Raw genomic sequence first — 20,379 nt, 5'->3', positions numbered from 1 at the left:
AGCCCCACTGGGGTGAGCTGAGACAAATAAAAAAATTAATCTGTACCCACAACTTATAAATCTGTGTACAGTTTACAAATTGTCCCGTGATTCATAATCCGTGCCCTCGGATTGCACGGGCAAATCTGTGTGCACAGATTCGTAATCCGAAGGTACAGTTTACAAATCTGTGCATGGATTATGAATCCGAGAGCACAGTTCGTAAACTGTGCACACAGATTTATAAACTGAGGGTACAGATTTACTTTATTTTTTCAGCTAACTCCCAGGGATTCTCTGTATTGAATGTTAATATATGCAAGTGGACCAAGTACAGAGTTACAAATGTGTTTTATTGCGAAAGCGACACAAGCTTGTCTTAAAAAATGAGAATAAAAGAAAACAAATTAAACACTTTGAATATTTCACCAAAAAAAAAGAAAAAGAAAAGAAAAACCCATCACTGGTAGGGGCAGGAGAGGAGGGAGGGGTATTGGTGGGACACTGGATCAATCTTGGCTTGGTTTAGAATCTCCCAGAACGTTCCCGGTCCCTTGACCTTCGCCGCTCGCGGTCCCGTCCACCTCCACGTCCACGATCCCTGGAACGGGAGCGCCGATCCCGGGAACGTGAGCGAGAGCGGTGCCTGGAGGGACAAGATGAAATATAAAAAATACTGCAAATGCTGCAAAATGATAAATCTCAGAGGACCACTGGGTACAGGGAGATCGCAAAATACAAACCTTTTCCTGCGGCGGCCGTACAGTTCCCTACGCAGTTCCCGGGATATAGGTTTGAGGTGCATGAAGTTGCAGAAGCCGCCTCGAGTGCACTCCCTGCCGGCAAATAGCACATGAAGGGTTCGGGTTAGGGTGGGCTGCTGGCTGAACTTTTGTTTGTGTCATGAGAAAAAGTTCACTTGCAGCCACCTGCACATGCTGCGCGGCCTGCCGGCACCCTGTCCTCCCAGCTGAGGACTACCTCAACTTTATCTGTATCACGACTAAGTTTATCCAACAACTGACAAAGCAAACAACATGCAGACTGACAAAAAGTCACAGTGAGTCATGCTGGAGAAGATCACGTTTACCTGTGTGTGTGTGTGTCTGTGTTTACACATTGCCTCTGTAGCTGGCAGCTTCACGCACTTAGCTGATTCCATTTCGCATAATATTACAGTGGATGCTATAATTGTGCATTTAAACAAATTCCACAGATATTACATTATCCCAGCTGATAATGTTATATAGGCTGCATAATGGAATACTGTGTAAAATGTATCATGTCCCTTTAAATGGGTTTAAAATACAATAAAACCTGTTAATGTAATTAAGTCCCTAATATGAAAACTGGTAACTGGTAGTCATTACATCACAAGTGGTGCAACATTTTTTTTTTTTTTTTATTGATGATGCAATAATAATAACAAAGGCTGATCAGGTAAAAACTTGAGTTGAGTCACATTATTTGGTCTGTGAGAAATTCAAACTGGGCTTTGCTGGGAAAAATCAAACAGAACTGATGGTTGCCAAAGTTTAACCTGACATCATATTAAAGATAAGCAGACATATAAAGTGTTAAATCATCTAATCATCAACTATGCTACTATGCTACACTATCAACTATACTGTGCCCTCTCTTATGATGTAGCCTAGTAATTGCCAACTAATAATGTGTCTTTTTCTTAATATATACGTTATTCAGGAATTTACATTTGTAGAGTTGAATACATTTTCAAATCATTAATGTAATATCTGCAGGATGATGGAATAATGTGTTAAAATGTAACACGTCCCTTTAAGGTTTGAAATTTTACATGTTACTGCATTATCCAGTAGTTCCTACATTATGAGTTGATACACACCTGACCAGGTCTCTGAGACACTCACCCCATTTCATACTGGCGACAGCAGGCTTCCCTGAAGTCAGTGACGGGCGACAGCTCTGCGTGGATGGGTTGGCCGTTAAACCAGCGGTTGTTCAGGTCCATGACTGCTTTTTCTGCGTCCTCCTCGCGACGAAACTACTCGCAGGAAACAAATTTTTTAAAAACTATTGGTAAATTTCCATCATACAAATCCAAAATACGAAACTAAAAGGGAATTGAAAAACTGACCAAGATGTTGATGGTGATTTTTGAAATCATGTATTATGCTGGTTTTCAGTCAGCTCACGAAATACATTTTATCAGTTCACAAGCATTCGTGTGACTCTCTTCAATTGTCAAGCATTTCCATCATCTATCTTTGAAATCACTCCATGTGCCACTCCTCCTGACTACACTCAGATTCACAGACCTTGACATAGACGTTGCCAACAAGGTGGTCTCCCAAGTTATCACATACGTTCATCTCCTCCACCTCCCCATACTTCTCCTCCATCTCTGTGAATACTTCCTGTGTACAAAGAAGAGTGGAAAACAAAAATTAATTTGTGCATCAGACAGAAACTATCAAGTGCTGAGTGATGCAGAGTGATGCTGCATGATGTGTAGACTCTTGTCTTTGGGATTTTCATGAATTCTTTTAAAATGTTTCACTTTGACATTTTATCTCAGTGCACCTGTAAAAACCTTGTCCGTGTCAAATGAGATTTTCATTGCATAATGGATTAGACTTTATGTTTCCACATGAGCCACATATCTTAAGTTTGTCTCTTGATTCAGAGTATTCATTTCTAGTCTAACCATTTCAAAGGGTTTGGACGTGTATTTTGCTGGGATTATTATTAAAAACAAAATCTTATCTTCTTAACACCAAAGGACAACCTGACAGTAAAAAATAAACTAATTTTGTTAAAACACTCATTTAGTCTCTGATCTCTATGTGAAAGGAGTAATAGCTGACTGCATGTTTCATGTTCCTGCTGTGTAATTATTTGCTCTTTAACCAATACATGACTCTTGCATCATTAAAATCTGGGTCGATATTGTTAACGTCATATGGTTCCTGCTAGTCTGCACGGTAACACAACATTACAAAGCAAACTGAGAACCTCCTGACTGAAGCACAAGCAGCAAACGCACCTCAAAGAACTCGTCGTAATGCTCCTGCATCTCCACATCACTGACAGCACCTGCATGGTTTCAATGAAACAGAGTCGAGACAGTGAGAAGGGCAGTGCTGGAAAAGGAAAGTTTTCAAAACAGATGTGTTACATCTTAATCTTTCAAATATCATGACTAGCAGCAGAGCATGGTGCTTTGCTGTGACTGCTAAACTTAAAACTTATCAAATTTACTAAGCATGCATAAAATAAATGGGCATCATGTTTCCAATCATGGATGTGTATGTTACTGGGTGCTACAGTGACCACCATCCCTCTTCCCCAGCCTTCTTTTAATAAATAAATTGGCAATTTGACTTTCACAAATGCAATATAAAAAGCTAGACCTGTCCCCTTTAACTGTTTGGTTGGAAAGGATTTATTCAACTAAGACTTCTTCTTTCCTTAATTTAAGAATGTTTACAAATACATGTTCGTGTCTTTTAATAAAATCTATCACCTAGTTCAAAATTCAAAACAGGGTGAGTAATTGCAGAAGGGAAACTGTGTAAAAAGATGACAATTTTATCCAAATTGACTATGAAAGGGACTTTTCAGCTGGCTCATGAGTGTAGTGACTACTGGATGACTAAGGATTTTTTAACTTGGGTGTAGCCCTAATCCAAATCTGGCCTTGCAGAATTGAAAGTAAAAACTGTACACTTAATGTGAAACAGTAACTGGTAAAGCAAAATAATACAATATGAAAAAATAAATTAAGGCTTTTAGGTCTATCACATCTGTTTCACATCAGTAAAAAAGGGAATGAGGGTCTATGCCAAAGCTGTGCACAAGATTGCACCACATTTCCTGAAGTACTTTGAGTTAGGCTGACAAAACATGCAAAACAGCATGTGGTCAGTTACAATTTAGGCCAAATAAAACCAAATGGTGTCTTGAGGGACTTAAATGTTTTATACAGGAAAAAAAGGAAAGAGTCAGAGGAGCCTAGTTTGCATGTTGCTACCCTGGGCCAAAGAGGGCCTTAGCCAGTTTCAGTGTGGGGAGGTGTGATACAGAAAATTAAGTGCAGTCAGTGCTGCAGGGTCCTGCATATGAAGGGAGAACTTACAGTGTAAACCATCAGCAGACTGGGCAGAGTTTTGAGGGTTACGGTAAATGTTCAAGAGGGCAATGGTCTGAAATACAAAACGTACACTTTTGTGACACAAATCAAGCAAAATATGGAGATGGGGAGGGAAAAAATTGTGATTAGATATTTGAAATCAGCTTTGAATTGTGGTCCTTAGGTATTGCAGCTCCTGAGTGCCAGCTAATTGTGTGTGGGGTGCTTGAAAAAAAATAATAAAATCAAGAGGTGTACAAATAGCTGAAAGAGAAGGGAACTTCTTTCAGGTGAATTCTGCCAGGGCATCAGATGAAGCTGCAATCACAAGGATCTCAGAAACAGCCATTCTTTTCTCTTTGGGGACACTGATTCACCAATAAATGACCTTAAAGTGTGCATATGTGTATATTATGTTTCATTAAAACTGGAACATTTATTAAATCTCAGTTGTCAAACAAAATCCCAGACTAAAGCCTGTATTGTTCATCAAAATCCTTCTAAATCCAAATGGTGCATACTTTAAATAAACAGGGCCCAAAGGGGGAAAAGCATGGCAAATTCTAAAATCCTTGTTTAGAAAAAGAAGTCAAATGTCAGCACAACAGAGCAGAACAGCGCCACAGTCTGCAAGTCAGACCAAAGCCTCCATAACCCATCACACACACACACACACACACACACACAGACACAGACACACACACACACACATATAGACACACATGCGCACACACACGCACACACCTACCTGTGTGAGAGGCTGTGCGTCAGCTCTGCTAGACTGGGCTCAGCATCATTACTGTGCACGCCTACGACACACTGCTCTAAGTACAAGTAATGTGAGGGCTCGGCTAAACTTCTGCTCATCTATTCAAATGTAGAGAAAAGAAAACGAGATGTAGGATTACCGGTCAAGAGTTTGTGCATTTCTGTTAAGTGACCAAAGAGGTGCATGAGGCCAAAGAAACAAAATCCTGAAGCAGAAAACTACAACTAGCTATAACTGAGCGTGCATATTGGACTTTGTATATAATGTGGTCATATGCTGAAACAAGGCTGGCTCTCCCACTAACAGGGCCGAGGCAGTCCCTCACACCCAGCCTGCTGTTATGTGAGCTATTTTTAAAGAACAGGGGAGGGAGAAAAAGAGGGACTTCTGCACCTCAGAGGCTAACAAATCTTTAAGACTTACAGCGAGAGGCGTCGGCCGTCTGTGCACTGTTTTGGGGATTACGGTAGATGTTTTGAATCAAGATGGTCTGCAGAGGGAAAAATAAAAAGATACAAGGTCAGAGAAGATTGTCTGATGAAAGTCTACTTCTGATTATGTCAATTTGGATGCCCGCTATGTCCAACCAGTGCAGCTTCCTTAGATCTTGAAATAGTGTACGATTTATAGAAGCTGTTAGCAAACAAAAGGAACAAAAAGAGAGAGTGTGTGTGTCTGGTTGCTTGTGGTCCACTGAAGGGTTAAGCTCAGCCTCGCACCCTGACATTCTCCTAAAACCAAAGTTGGGTTATATTGGCCTGTAAAATGGTTTCCAGGAAGTCTGCAGTGGCGTGAAGTTGGTGGATGGTAGGCAGTGCCACATTTTAACCATCTGTACATACAGGCCTAAGGCAATTCTTTTTCATAAAAACATTTAGTCTTTCAACAACTAGACCGTGCAGTGAACCAGCCCAGGTTCATCTTCGCAGGGCTGCTAAAAAGTGAGACTTCACTGAAAAAGAACAAAAACACAAAAATAAGAGTTCATAATTGCAAAACATGTGATGTGAAATGCAACTGCTAGCATTAGGAAATGACGATGAAAATCGGAAAATGACTGACATGCTGTGTCTATTGACAAATTACTTTTGCTACTGTTTATAAACTCAAGTGATTCATTTGAGACTTGAAAATGAAACTTTCTGTCATGTCAGTATTGAAAACGACATTTCATAAAGCTTAATTAGTAAAACCAAATGAACTCCACTGATAACTGTGAGGAAAATTCAGTTTACTGACTCTTACGTCAAATTAAACTCTGTGATTCTTTAAAGTTTTTAAAAAGCTGAGATTATGATGATATCTTTGTAAAACAGAACAACTTGATATAGTGTTCTGGAGTACACTAGTTAGATCAACAACATAATTCAATTGGTTAGTAGTTCATCAATCAAAACCTTTCACAAACAATTGAATAACTGTAAGCATGCTGACATGTGTTTTCCAAAAAGATATAATCTCATTTTAAAGAGAACAGCATCGCTGGAAGCCTTACCTGGCTGAAGGTGGGTTTGTTGTGCAATCTGGAGCAGCGGTCCCCATGTCTACACGCTCCGATTTTGAAATAGAACGAGCAATTAACCCTGGAAGAGATGCATGGCATCAATGTCAGGATCAAAACCAACCCCGTTACCTTCAAATTAAACACTTTTTAATCATTTAAGGTCAATTTGACCACAGCAACTAAAACCCCCAGCAAATTATTTTAAAATTAATACCCAAGTTACCCAAGTTTTTGTCAGACACTGTACAGATACTGTCTTTATGTGTCTTGTTGACAACGTAGCCCTTAATAGCCCTTTAGCCCCCCCAATACATCAGTTCTTGATGTATAAGGAATCATGTTTTTCCCTCCAAAATGCAAAATTCACTATCAGTGGTTCTCATAACACTGTAGCTGTGATTATTTTACTATAGGTGTTACTACAGGTGTTACAACGATACTACAGGTGTTACTACAATACTACAGGTGTTACTACAGGTGTTACAACGATACTACAGGTGTTACTACAATACTACAGGTGTTACTACAGGTGTAGTCATGATACAACAGGTGTTACTACAATACTACAGGTGTTACTGCAGGTGTGGTCATGATACTACTAGTGATATTAGAGTTGCAGTTATGATACTACCGGGGTGGTTATGATACTACAGTTGTGGTTATGATACTACTGGTGATATTGCAGTTGTGGTTATGATACTACAGGTGTGGTTATGTTAAGTGAGGGCCTTAAAGCAGAGGTAAGTGTCTGAAGATTATAAATATCATGACATAGTTCCTCGGTGTCATCCAAAACAACTAAAATAAATATGTGTAAGGTGTTGTTATTTCTTATATGTTTTATACAGCTAAAAGGGTTCAGACCCCACTCAAACACAACGTGTTTATGTTTACCCACTTCAACTTCTCCCAATTAAATTAGGAAAAGTCAATCAGTATGAAGCAAAAATGATGCTAATTATGTGTTTAGAGCCATAAAGATAACAGGAGGGCTGCCACACTGTCCTAGGTGCTGAGAGCTCTCATTCAGTCAAAAAGGGGCTGCAAATGTCCCGGGGACCTTCTGCTGCACTCCACCGGCCACTGCAAACAACACAAGCTGCTCCGCTAACACGCTAACCAACAAACTCGGGACTGGGGAGCTGAGGAAGAGACCTGTGATAGAAATGTGTCCAGTCTAATTCAAGTGCATGCAAACAAACTAAAGGGAGCGCTAAACGCGGCGTCTAATAGTTTGTTTAGCAGCAGACTAACACACCTTCCTGGGTTTCATTCAACCTAGTTAGCTGTCTCCCGCTAGCTTGACCAGGACATGAGGGGAGCTACGCCCACAAATGCAGCCTCGCAGGAGCCGCGGCGGCTCGTAAAACCAGACTATCACCTGCACACTTCCCACCCAAAGCTCTGCTTGCATGCACACCCAAATAAAACACTAATTTAAACTTACTTGTCTTTCTCTGTACCGAAAATGGATGCCAGGTATTCCGCCATTTCGGCTCGTTAGCGACGCCGAGCGGGCACGTCATACATAAAGCGACGGACAGCGCGAGGAAGAGCGCACGGTGGCGGTGACGACATCGACAACTTTTTTTTTTTTAATCGATTTATTTGATTAATTTCAAGTCAAGTAGATGAAGTCTACATGTTCCATACATTCATCAGAAAATGCTGCAAATATCCTTAAGTTAAAATAAATAAATAAATAAATAAATAAATTATAATGAACTGAAATGTAGAAGAAAGAAAGAAAGAAAGAAAGAAAGAAAGACAGAAAGAAAGAAAGAAAACTCCTCAGGTTCTGCTAACTAATTGGAGTAAATATGTCTTAGAAATGTAATAGCTTTTGCCAACTTGTGTTTTCAGAGATTTAAAGTTTACATAGTGGTCAAATATGTTTTAAAATCGGAATCTTTAAAATGCAAGAGGAGGACCATTATTTAGGCCAAATCGTTTTATGGATATAATTTTTCTAAAATGAAAATTACATTAATGATATAAGTTTCATCTGCTGAAAAATTGCGATTGCTAAGCATGAGTAATACATCATTCTTTGTTCATTCGTTTTTGTTTTGTTTTGTGTGAAATGATTCTGTAGGCCTAAATCAAACCAAGCAGAAGTAGCAGCTGCGCTGTTTCTGGACTCCACACATGTGCGTTGTTGTTCTGTCATAGTGTCAGGAACATAATGTAGGCCTAGCATTTGATATTCATTAGGAATTAATTCTCAGCAGCGAAACTTGGCCTCCAGGTGTCGCTGCAGCTCCTTTTCTTGTACATCTGAACAGGAGCAACACCTCCAGGCTGCTCCTCTGCTGTCCTGGCTGCCTGAAGCAGTGGCACAGGGACCACCAGGGGCCCTGAGAGGGAGACGAGGGGTCAGAGGAGAAATTCAGACTGAAATCAGAGCTAATTCACGACTTGGAAAGCTGAAATCCCATTTCATCACGTGGACTGGAATATCAGACAGACTTCTTCTTTTAAGAGGACCCAAAGCACCAAGACAGAAACTGCATTCCATGCCTGGAGGGCTTAGCAAACAAATTCAAACACACATCACAAGTCTGGGAATGATTTTGAGAGTCTGATTTAAATTTAAACTCTCATTTTAACAACAAGCATCCTTCTTTCATATTAGAAATATCACTTTATTCATATCTTTTTTTTTAAATTCAGAAACATGCAGAAATCCTCATTCATTCCTGTATCACTATTGTAATTCCCTCTTTACAGGGTTACCTGAAAAATATATAAGACATCTACAGCTAGTCTAGAGTGCAGCCACCAGCATCTTGACTAAAAAAAAAAAAAAAAAAAAAAAAAAAAAGGCTCACATCACCACACCACACTGGCTACCTGTACCTTTTACAATTGATTTTGAAGTTCTTTTGCTTGTTTGGAAAGCTTTAAATGACCTTTAAATCTTTTTTTTTCATGCTCCAGCCAGATCACTGAGGTGTGAAGGTTTTATGCTCCTAAACTGTGGGGCACACACACTCAGCCCCTGGATATCAGAACGACAAACTTACTTGGCATTTTTAAAAGGAAACGAAAGACCTATTGTTTTAATCAGGCTTTTATTTTGACATAATATTTCAACATAACACAGAACTGAAGAAGCTTCTTGGATGAGAAGTGAAACGTTGCCAAGAATCTACAAACAGGCCAGTTGATCTTCATTCTACGGAGCCCCTAAAGGGACATGGAGAATTTTTTTTTTTAGGTTTGTTTCTCGTGCGCACGAGATAGTTTCTCGTGCGCACGAGAAAACACATGGGGAATTTTTTTTTTTTTTTAGGTTTGTTTCTCGTGCGCACGAGAAACTATCTCGTGCGCACGAGAAACTTTCTCGTGCGCACGAGAAAATACATGGGGAATTTTTTTTTTTTTTACACGTTTCTCGTGCGCACGAGAAAACACAAGGGGATTTTTTTTTTTTTTTTTAGACATGTTTCTCGTGCGCACGAGAAAGCATTGGATGCGCGCGCATGCCTATATGACACGTCCTTCCGCTCCACGGCGTCAGCCACCACATAAACCTCCGGTTTGCGGCTACCGCAACAGCAGCAGCTGCCTTTTTCACCCGCTCCCTCCTTGATCTCCCTAAAATTACTGTGACAGATGTTAACCGAATCATTCAGGCTAATTCCGCCACAGCCAGCAAGAGAAAGGACAAAGGATTTACACTCTACGTGTCAAATTACGTCCAGAACTATGAAGGTAAGTTAAGTGTTTTACGTTATCCTCAGACTAGACTAGCATACATGTTAGCGAGTGGCTAACAACGTTAACCTTCAGCGGCATCAGCTGCACCAATGATGTTACTGTTGTAGTTTGTCCGGTGTCTTTTTGATATAACGTATTTAACCCATATCTACATGTTGATCACAGTTTCAAACAAGGCTCCGACAGGCTAACAGGTAGATGTCAGTGCTACAGGTCAGTGAGGAAGAGTCAGCCTCCTCACAGCCTGAGTGTAAGGGAGAGTCCTCATGCAGGTTCACTTCAAATTCCCGAGAAAACAACCTACTCACATCAAGTTTTTGTGAGACATACCATTGTGATAAACGTCGGTTCGGCTTACAATGGATTCAACTAGTCTTTATTTATTTATTCTTAACAGTTTATGGTATTTATAGAACAGGAGGCTAGAGAATTATAGGGGTCTTATCAGGTGAATGCTCCTGTTTATTTGCTTACACATCTACTCTTTATGCTCACTGTAGCTGTAATGTGTTGCAAATGCAGTATTTTCTTTTGTCTTAACATGTGTGTATTGTAACAGAGTGTACTGAGGGATTCACGTCCTGTAGAGCTGACAGCTGCCAGTGTTGGTGTGTGGCCGGCCCCGCCCTGTGGAACCACGGAGCAGCTCTCTTATACCAGACTGCCCACTACTCCCAGAAGAAGCTCACCTCTGTCCCAATTGTTTACACACAAGAGGACATGTTTATCCAGAGGATTACCTGTGACAATGATATCACAAATATCATGAAGGAGAGGGTTGACTTTTTCTTTTTTTTATGTCTTTCTCAGCATATATTTGTCTAATTAGTTTTCCACTATAAGGCAAACAGATCCTCCGCACACTGACGCAAACTTTTACTTAATCACTTTATTTCACTGGACTGTCTGTGTCAGTGTGCGGAGGATCTGTTTGTCTTAGTGTGTCGCACGTTCCTGCTGCCTTCCAGCACCTGACTACCTGTGGCTGTGCGAGATTTCATTGATTGTAGTTTTCCACTATGTTGACTGAATGAAATGTCATAAACCTCCAACTATGATTTGAATTAAAAACATACTGATTGAATTACAAATGGCTGGTGTTGATTAGTTGTCTATCAAATATACAGATATGTGCATATTTTAAAATGAAGTAATGAGAAAATATGACAGGCCTTGATACCAAAGTGTTTATGTCAAAGTACCAAAATGTTAACACAAAAAGCAGTAAAGTTGAAGTTACATTAAGTAAAACATACACATCAGTTGAAAAAGAAACAAGTATTTCAACAAATAGTAGTTAATTCAAAGTTAACAATGAAATATCCTTAGTAGGTGAACATACAGATGACAATGAAAGAAACAGTGATGTCATGTGATTGCATTGAAACTATTCTCCAAACGCACACAAATTATGGTTGTTGTCCATCCACAGACTTCTATGTTCTAGTACAAAGCTAGACAAATTAATATGGTACACTTCCAGCATGTAGTAGTCTGGCATAAAGACACACAACAGTGTTCAGCAGTTGTACCAGATGTTCGCTGATATTTGAACTTTCTCATCTTCTCTGTGGTAAGGATAGAGTTGACTAGCTTTGCACTTAACCATATGAAGGATGCAATGGTTACTCCTGTGAAAAAAGGGCAAAACAACGCAAAGGTCAGAAATTTGAGCATTGAGGTCAGAAAGGTCAGACACTGAGGTTTTCATCACCATGTAAATATACTGTAGGTCATTACAGCTAGTTGCAATCAGACTGGGAAATGTGTCTGCTTTTAAATCCTCATAAAACCAAAGAGACATTGTGATTCAAGTTTGACAGCATTTAGGTGATACAGTAAGTAACAATACAAACTTTATGCCTTAACCGGATCTGGGTTAATACCTTGCAGTGAGATAAGATAATTATTTAAACACACTATACACACCTACACACAAATACGACTGTCTAGTCAAGTTTAACAAGTTACCATGGTTCTTGGCTTGTGCCACCTCTGTTCTGACTCTGTGCAGCTGTGCACTGGTGGGACAGAGGTGAGCTTCTTCTGGGAGTAGTGGGCAGTCTGGTACAAGAGAGCTGCTACGTGGTTCCACAGGGCGGGGCCGGCCACACACGCCTTGTTTGAAACTGTGATCAACATGTAGATATGGGTTAAATACGTTATATCAAAAAGACACCGGACAAACTACAACAGTAACATCATTGGTGCAGCTGATGCCGCTGAAGGTTAACGTTGTTAGCCACTCGCTAACATGTACGCTAGTCTAGTCTGAGGCTAACGTAAAACACTTAACTTACCTTCATAGTTATGGAAGTAATTTCACACGTAGAGTGTAAATCCTTTGTCCTTTCCCTTGCTGGCTGTGGCGGAATTAGCCTGAATGATTCGGTTAACGTCTGTCACAGTAATTTTAGGGAGATCAAGGAGGGAGCGGGTGAAAAAGGCAGCTGCTGCTGTTGCGGTAGCCGCAAACCGGAGGTTTATGTGGTGGCTGACGCCGTGGAGCGGAAGGACGTGTCATATAGGCATGCGCGCGCATCCAATGCTTTCTCGTGCGCACGAGAAAGTTTCTCGTGCGCACGAGAAACATGTCTAAAAAAAAAAAAAATTCTCCATGTGTTTTCTCGTGCGCACGAGAAAGTTTCTCGTGCGCACGAGAAACATGTCAAAAAAAAAAAAAATTCTCCATGTGTTTTCTCGTGCGCACGAGAAAAAAAAAATCCCCATGTGTTTTCTCGTGCGCACGAGAAAGTTTCTCGTGCGCACGAGAAACATGTCTAAAAAAAAAAAAATTCTCCATGTGTTTTCTCGTGCGCACGAGAAAGTTTCTCGTGCGCACGAGAAACATATCTTAAAAAAAAATTTTCCCCATGTCCCTTTAGGGGTTCCGTATCATTCAACCCTACATGGATCTTTTAATTTCTATTTTCATCCTTGTGTCTTATGCTATTCTGTTTTATTTTAATGGATTTATTTTTTTACATGTTGTAATTATTAGTCTAGCATAATTTTTATTGTTTATTGTTTTGTTTTTGTTTTGTTTTTTTGCTTACACATCTTAAGATGAATTATCACTCATGTGAACACATTACACAATTTTTTTTTTGCCATGGTATCTTTGTATTATTGTAATTTTTTGTGGTATTGAGGTCAAAATTGTGTTACATAAAGATGACTGTTTTTTATTATTGTACTTCTAATTTGACCTTTGTGATCTCCCCACCCAGCCACAAAAACTTCTCAGAGGTGATTTCTTCGATGCAAAATCTTCTCAATTGAGGGCCTGTGGTCTGCTGTGTGTCTATTTTAGGGGTCCTGGTCATGCAAAATTCGAAAACACCCAACAGGCTGAAAGATAACCCGCCCACCCACATCAGCTAACAGTAACCACAGCAGTAACCCATTTTAGGGGTCCTGGTCATGCAAAATTTGAAAACACCCAACAAGTTGAAAGATAACCCGCCCACCCACATCAGCTAACAGTAACCACAGCATCACCAGTGGAGTCACACGTCCTGCAGGCAGATAAAGCCCCTCGTGACAGCATCCTCTCTCTGTTTAATTCATGGAGTTCGCTCATGAATGGGTTATAGTGCGACCCACGGATTGCCGGCTGCAAGAGGTCACGGCGACAACCACCTCCTCTTTGGCGTGCTCAAACTTTGTCCTCCACCGTGCACAAAGCCACTCACGCTTGCAGGGAGGTGGAGGTGGTTAAGATGATAGGGGGGCTGAGGAGAAAGGAAGTCAAGCGAAGACGATGAACCACAAACACTGCCAAGAAGTGACGAGGACAAAGTACAAACTTGGCTGCACGTTGCATAAAATTAGACGCGGGTTTGACAGAAGACAGTCGTGTGCGACAGTGATTAAGAAATTGAGATAAAGAACTGTGAGCTATTTATAGATCAGATCTTGCATTTGCTGTGGCTTAGCACCTGATAATTGCCCAGGGGGTTAAAGGAGAAGAGTAGGTGGCATTGGGGTTCGTCACAGGGAACCCCCTCACCTCAGAGGTTTCACAAAATTAGGCCCAAAACACCTGCGGAAGGCACAGCAGTGAAATTTTTTGGTTTCCCAGAATCTCCTCTCACCTTCCTCATTTCTGCTGCACCCACCAACCTACACATCACATTCACTGCATTCTTCAAGGAGAGGGAGGCAGAGGTTGGACGAGAGCGAGCAAGAGACACAGAGGCACAGACAGAAAGAGGAAGTGCGTGTCGTTCAGAAGCATCATCCCAGGCGACGACGACACTTCTCTTTACTGTGCAATCGACAGAAAGATGCACTCTGAGGAGCGTTTGGTGGTTGACTTGGCTACCTCTGGCCACAGTACGTCCAGTCCTGCTGACGCCTGCTGAAGGACGATGAGGGGTGGCTTTCCGAGCACTTCCACGATGAGGCCTGGCCCCTGTCGGACCGTCCTGCAGGTTACCGTCCTAGCAGTGCTCCTTCTCGTCCTGGGCGCTGACAGTAAGACGCTGTTTATCACTTATTATCCAAAGCATAGGAATTCACTTGCACATGCAGTATCACTTCCTTTCTTGTGTTAATAATGCATCATTTAGTTGGTCTGGATTGAGTTGTCGAGGGTCAGCTGAAGTGAAGACCTCTTAGATTCAAACAATAAAAATTAAAAACTGTGAAATAAGCATGTAATTTGATGACAGACAGCTCTTTTCAGCTTGTCTATGTACACTGTATTTCTCCCTATCAAATAAGCCATGAATAAATGCATAGTTTCGATCGCTGGCCTTACCCACTAGTAGATTACTGAAGGTCCTCCCTTCAATTGACAATTGGCAAATTTTGCACACTGCACCTTTAATTTCAGTTAATTTAAGTTGCTATAGGTTTTTAGACAGATAATGCTTGGAATCATTATTGTCTTAATACTGTGCTGCAGGGGTTATATAGGCCTGATGTCGGAAAAGGTGATGTGTGCCCGTTCACACTGGTTTTACACTAACTAAAGTGTGTGAGTGTAACTGTGACTGCATTACAAAGCAGTGTGCAGTCCCATACACAAGCAGTGGCTCATACAATCATAAAGTTAGACTGAATATGAAGGAGCCCGGAGTGTAATTTGAAAGCTGAGCCGAAGCTTAAAGTGTGTCAAGCAGGAAAAACAATTCACCTTGGGTGTGACCTGTGTGTCGCAGCATACAGCAGAGGAACACACAGCCTCTACTGGCTTCCAGTACAAGGAAAGATTTATCATGAATGGCTGCTAAACCCACAAACAGGCTGTAAGCTGTGGGATGTCTGTTTTGGATGCTAAAAATGCAAATTTCTGTTGTGTTTTTTTTTTTTTTTTTTCCTACAGTAGAGGGTATGTGGCAGACTGTGTGGGAACTTGATGGAAACAATTAGAGATACAGTTTATAAAAGTGAGGCATAATTTTTTTCTAGGCTTTTGCTATTACTCAGTATCCTTGCGAGTGGCTTGTCTGATCCTATTATTTTCCTTTACTTTTCTTCAAGTGTTGATTACCTCGCACTGATAAGACACAATTACAAAGTCTAGGCAAGCCAGAATTAATGCTGACACTACACATCCATCTCCATTTGGCATGTGTTTGTCAAATGATGTTTGTCACAGAACCTTAAAATCGAATCCACTTTAAAAAATATTTCCAAAATGATGCCAGTAATATACACATGCCAGCATAAAACGCTACAACTTGTATTTTATAAATGTAAGCTGGCCATCAACAGTAGTGTGATTCATGTATTTAGTATTTTTAGCTCAGGTTTGATAGTATGCACTGTGGATCCTTTTTTTTTTTTGTGGCGCAGTCTGAGGGTAAAGTGGGTAACATTTAATGATGACATGGTGTCGTACAGTTGGCCATATAGATTAAAAAAAAAAAATCATTATAAGGATTATTCCAAATCAAAGTTCCTTAGCCATTTGAACAAAAGAAAATCCTGTTTCAAACAGGTGTTTACAACCCTGACCCTGAGTGTTTCTATAGAGCCAGTGTGCTGTAGGTGGGGTTGAATCTCAGTTCCTTTTACCTCTGGCCCTCATGCAAATAGTTTTCCTACTCATCACAAAATGAAATGCCAACAAATTAGGGATTTTTTTCTCTCAATTTTTCTATTTAGTGTTATCTTTTTGTTCGTCATTATCACTTTTACTGAAGATGGTGGAAAATGTGACTTGACTTTCAGTCGTGTACCTCAGCGCTTCATGGTGCTTTTTTTTTCCTTTTCGTGCCACATGTACAGTGCCATTAAGAAGGAACTGGGCTCCATATGCAAATAGTTGCTCTTGGTAGCAGGTTTGGCACCATGTGGTGGTTTTGTACAAGAAATCTTCCTTTTGTGTCATGATTGAGATTTAAAAACGTCTTAAACTGGGTCGAAATAAAACTTAATTTTCTGTCAGCATTGGCTGGTATCACACTCACTAGCTATATTATCATGTGAGGATAAACTGACCAGTCATTTATCTTCTGTTTGTTGTAATTTTTCCCCATGCAGGTCAAGATTTGAGCTGTCAAGAAGCACTGAAAGTACGACGGGGCACAGTTCGTAATGTTTCACTTGGAAAAGAGCTTCAACTCTCCTGCCCATTTGTCTTCTGCAATGGTACACCACCAGAGATCTCCTGGCTTAAACTGGAGGAAGACATTCCCATCTCCATCTCTTCCACCAGTACCACTAAAACTCTAACAAAAGAGGGAAATCCAGAAGGGATATCATATCTGATTTTTCAGAGGATACACAGAAACGACTCAGGCCTTTATCAGTGTAAACTTGGAGCAGATGTGAGTCATTATATCAATGTCTCTGTCATTGGTGAGTATGACCCTTTCCACACAACAGGACAAACACCTACACTGTTCTTTACCAGCCCAGGAAATTCCATAACAGACATTTTCAAACCGCTTGAGAATGATAAACGGATAAAGCAGCACTTCATCCTGGTTTCATTTACAAAGTTTATCATATTAAATTACCCTCTGTGTTTCTCTATCTTAACGTGATTCTCACGTCTTTCAGATAATGTTGAGCCCACCACAGTTACATGGAAGAATGAAACAAGTACGGAAAGTTCACACACTTTTTCACAGTAATATTGGTGTTCCACGGTGTGATTTTTAATTATTTAACCATTCTCCTCTACAATAACGGCCTGGCCACTCAGCTGAACTCATAAGAGAAAAAAATAAAAGACATCATGTATGAGACATATGATAGAGACAGTAAAAATGCATTAATTGTAACAAATATAATGCCCTTGATTACATAAGCAGTACACAGCAGAAGAAAAACACTGAATGCCCCGTTCTCTTCCTTTTGCAGACAGCACGCCAAGTCCTGACGCTGACTTCATGGCTGAACTGTGGCCGTATGTGTACCCTGCTGCTGGGATTGTGGCGTTTGTCATCATTGTGATAATCGTATCTGTTGTGGTAATGCGCGGCTGTAGAGGTGAGAAGTTTGGATTTTTGATATAACTCAAACTCCTACATTGGGAATTACTTTATGCCACAGTGTAATGAGAATACATGTATCACACAGTACATATTGATAATAATGTTTCTGAGAAGAGTAAAATTTTGCTTGCTTTGCTTGCTTCAATGTGTCCATCATGCAGGGAAATCCAAGAAAGAGAAAGAAAACGAAAACCAGGTAAAACACAACAAAGCAAATAAACCCCCCCCCCCCCCCCCCCCCCCAGACATTTCATCCAGTTTCTGTTTCTGTTTTTTTAAAACTAAAAGATGTATCTTTGTTTGCAGTACATGGCAATTCCCATGTTTGAGCACTCAACGCCCGCCAGCATCCCGCCTCCCACTAGAGGAAGCCCCATTTCCCAGCACGCTTTGCCCAGCAGAGGTGCTGAAAGGATCTATGATAACGCACCATGTCAGCGACCTGCCCAGACAAGCGCACCATCCCTGGGAGCCAATCAGCCGGCGGCCTCAGGACACACCGAGCACGTCTATAGCATGAGCAAACGGAAAAGAGAAAAAAAGAAGAAAGCTGAGGAAGAAGAGGAGAATCCGGTCGTGTATGCCGCTCTCAATCACCAGCCAGCGGCTCACCCCCCGCCTCGGAGACCCAGAGAAGAGTATTCAGAGTATGCAGCTATCCGTGTGCCTTAAAGCTGCAACGGGGAAGATTTTAAAGAAAAAATAGCCCACCTGGGATCAACAGAATTGACCCATATACAATTTCATCAGTTTGGAAGCCCACCTGGAAGTCCAATTAAACAGAACTAAATTCAAGGTTAACCATTCAACATGGCCCTCAGTTTTGATATTTTTCAGTCAATATATTCCACAGGGACTTGACTACACACCAACTGGCAGATGTTTCTCCACTCCAAGCTACCCAATATGATGCAAAATGCAAGGAATCAGATTTTTAAAATGAGAATTTCACAGATTCCTGAATTTTCAGACTGAACTGTCAGGTATTCCTCGCTGTGTTTTGGAGCTGCCGATGTGTGGAGACGCCTAGAGCAGCTTTCACTTCTGCATGGTTGTTCTGGTGCTACTGGCGCTGTCTGATCCTAACTCATACAATGACAACTCTTACAATTTGATTAATTTTAACTGCACACAGCTAATATGGATTCCTTTGGGAGTGTATCTATGTTTCCAGGATCCTGTGTTCCCCTGTTCAGTATTCTGTTAACACATATAAATCCTAACCCTAATTCTCCAAACACAGAGCTGGGAAAAAGGACCCTGGGAACATGGAATCCTGGGAGAGCACATATATAGAACTGTGGAATATAGGACCCAGGGAGCATAGGACCCTGGGAACATGGGACCATGAGAACATAGGACCATGAGAACATAGGACCCTGGGAACATAGGACCCTGGGAACATAGGACCCAGGGAACATAGGACCCAGGGAACATAGGACCCAGGGAACATAGGACCACAGGAACATGGGACCATGGAAACATAGGACTTTGGGAACAAGGAGCCTGAGAACATAGGACCCTAGGAACATATGACCGTGGGAACATGGGACCCTTGGAGAACACACTGGGAACAGAGGACCCTGGCAACAGAGGACCACGGGAACATGGATGCAGTCAACATAGGACCATGGGGAAGTACATGAGTAGAGCTGAGGAATATTGGAGCCTGGGACCACAGGACCTTAGGAACATAGGACCCTGAGAGAATACATAAGTAGAACCGTCCAATATGGGACCCTGGGTCCATAGAACCTCATTCTCCCATTATGTGCCATAAAAATCCTGGGAACATAGGGATGACTCCATCCCAGTTTCTGACACAGATTTGAATGTTTTATTGGTTGTTGATTGGTCAGTAACAACACGTACTCACTTTAAAACTGTGACTTTGTGCCATTGCACGCACATGACTTGAATTTACTCCGTTGACTTAGATTGTGCGATGTTAGTTTATCACCATCATCACCATTTTCAGAACAGCATAATTTATTGTAATCTTTACAGTTTATCATTAGTTCCTCATTATTAGCCTGGCAGATTAGAGTGAAGTTAGTCTCCCAAAGCCAGTCTTCATTATACTTTTCCTTTAATTTAATAATCTTTGAGAATTAATGATTGTTTTGCCATAAGGATGAGTTTTAGAATGTAACTATGACATGATTTTTTTGTGCAATCAAACATTATTGTTAATTTGTCATTACCTCTGTGATTACTGTGCATAAAAATCATTTGAAATATGAATGACTGTGATGCTATCATTTCAATCTTTCTGTACTTTTTCCTGTAAATCAGTTTCTGAATGCCATAAATGTGATATTTGTCACTTGAAAAACCCCTGTAGTGGTGTGGGGTGGTGTGTGTGTGTGTGTGCGTGTGTGTGTCTGTGTATGTGAGTGTGTGTGAATGTCAGGTTGCAAGGAGTTTCCTGTCTTGTGCAGGTTAAAAAACCTCATGTCACACATCCTGTAACACTGTATACCTGTAAAATTCTGTTTTGGAGTGAATGTGTGCGCATGTATTTTGTGCATCCTTGCACAGTTGTGCGTATGTTACATGTTAATATGCTCAGTTCATACTGGGCGAACTTGATTCTACTTCACTTATATGCAGTATGTGCATTTGGGAACAGATACTTCAGGTTACCGTGAACAGGAAACAGGACTAACCACAAGTTGCACGAACTTACAGTCTACGTGAAAATAAAGCAGTTGTTATAAAGCAAAAGGTAAACAAAACAAAAGCCTCAGCACTCCAACTCAGCAGACTCCACGTCCACTTTCTTGTTCTTAGCACAGTTAAGGAACCATTTGGTGTGTTAATTAGCCATAGTGTTTCC

The 20,379-nt window shown here is 40.9% G+C and overlaps 2 protein-coding genes across 6 annotated transcripts; one reads left to right on the top strand and one right to left on the bottom strand.

Annotated features, from left to right (window-relative positions):
• Positions 1-314: 314 nt before the first annotated feature.
• Positions 315-7,915, bottom strand: LOC115372877 (splicing factor U2AF 35 kDa subunit). 4 transcript variants are annotated; one of them, XM_030071053.1, is made up of 10 exons: positions 7,811-7,860; positions 7,365-7,518; positions 6,355-6,442; positions 5,283-5,349; positions 4,097-4,163; positions 3,005-3,054; positions 2,277-2,375; positions 1,869-2,002; positions 723-815; positions 315-625 (listed from the first exon to the last, which is right to left on the bottom strand). In XM_030071053.1, exons 6-10 carry the CDS (start codon positions 3,032-3,034, stop codon positions 505-507), a joined length of 477 nt encoding a protein of 158 aa, XP_029926913.1. In that variant the 5' UTR covers positions 3,035-3,054; positions 4,097-4,163; positions 5,283-5,349; positions 6,355-6,442; positions 7,365-7,518; positions 7,811-7,860; the 3' UTR covers positions 315-504. The 4 variants fall into 4 exon arrangements, with proteins under 4 accessions (XP_029926913.1, XP_029926905.1, XP_029926900.1 ...); XM_030071045.1 differs by lacking the exons at positions 4,097-4,163; positions 7,365-7,518 and having other exon boundaries at positions 7,811-7,915; XM_030071040.1 differs by lacking the exons at positions 5,283-5,349; positions 7,365-7,518 and having other exon boundaries at positions 7,811-7,915.
• Positions 7,916-14,081: 6,166 nt separating this feature from the next.
• On the top strand, positions 14,082-19,673 carry LOC115373150 (uncharacterized). 2 transcript variants are annotated; one of them, XM_030071424.1, is made up of 6 exons: positions 14,082-14,565; positions 16,582-16,899; positions 17,104-17,145; positions 17,407-17,535; positions 17,702-17,736; positions 17,847-19,673. In XM_030071424.1, exons 1-6 carry the CDS (start codon positions 14,460-14,462, stop codon positions 18,210-18,212), a joined length of 996 nt encoding a protein of 331 aa, XP_029927284.1. In that variant the 5' UTR covers positions 14,082-14,459; the 3' UTR covers positions 18,213-19,673. The 2 variants fall into 2 exon arrangements, with proteins under 2 accessions (XP_029927284.1, XP_029927292.1); XM_030071432.1 differs by lacking the exon at positions 17,104-17,145.
• The last annotated feature ends 706 nt before the right edge of the window (positions 19,674-20,379 follow it).

This window comes from Myripristis murdjan, chromosome 2, assembly GCF_902150065.1.
Source record: "Myripristis murdjan chromosome 2, fMyrMur1.1, whole genome shotgun sequence".
NCBI lineage: Eukaryota > Metazoa > Chordata > Actinopteri > Holocentriformes > Holocentridae > Myripristis > Myripristis murdjan.
The sequence above is the reverse complement of the archived record's forward strand: the minus strand, read 5'-3'. Positions and strand labels throughout refer to the sequence as shown.

What these genes read in the sequence shown, in the direction of transcription:
- LOC115372877 (XM_030071045.1), bottom strand. Translation starts at nt 7,854, where the DNA reads ATGGCGGAATACCTGGCATCCATTTTCGGTACAGAGAAAGACAA. An exon ending in GACGGCCGACGCCTCTCGCT is followed by an intron (nt 3,055 to 5,282) that starts GTAAGTCTTAAA and finishes GAAACCATGCAG; the next exon opens with GTGCTGTCAGTGATGTGGAG. An exon ending in TACGGCCGCCGCAGGAAAAG is followed by an intron (nt 626 to 722) that starts GTTTGTATTTTG and finishes TTGTCCCTCCAG; the next exon opens with GCACCGCTCTCGCTCACGTT.
- LOC115373150 (XM_030071424.1), top strand. Translation starts at nt 14,460, where the DNA reads ATGAGGGGTGGCTTTCCGAGCACTTCCACGATGAGGCCTGGCCCCTGT. An exon ending in TACATGGAAGAATGAAACAA is followed by an intron (nt 17,146 to 17,406) that starts GTACGGAAAGTT and finishes TTCCTTTTGCAG; the next exon opens with ACAGCACGCCAAGTCCTGAC. An exon ending in AGAAAGAAAACGAAAACCAG is followed by an intron (nt 17,737 to 17,846) that starts GTAAAACACAAC and finishes CTTTGTTTGCAG; the next exon opens with TACATGGCAATTCCCATGTT.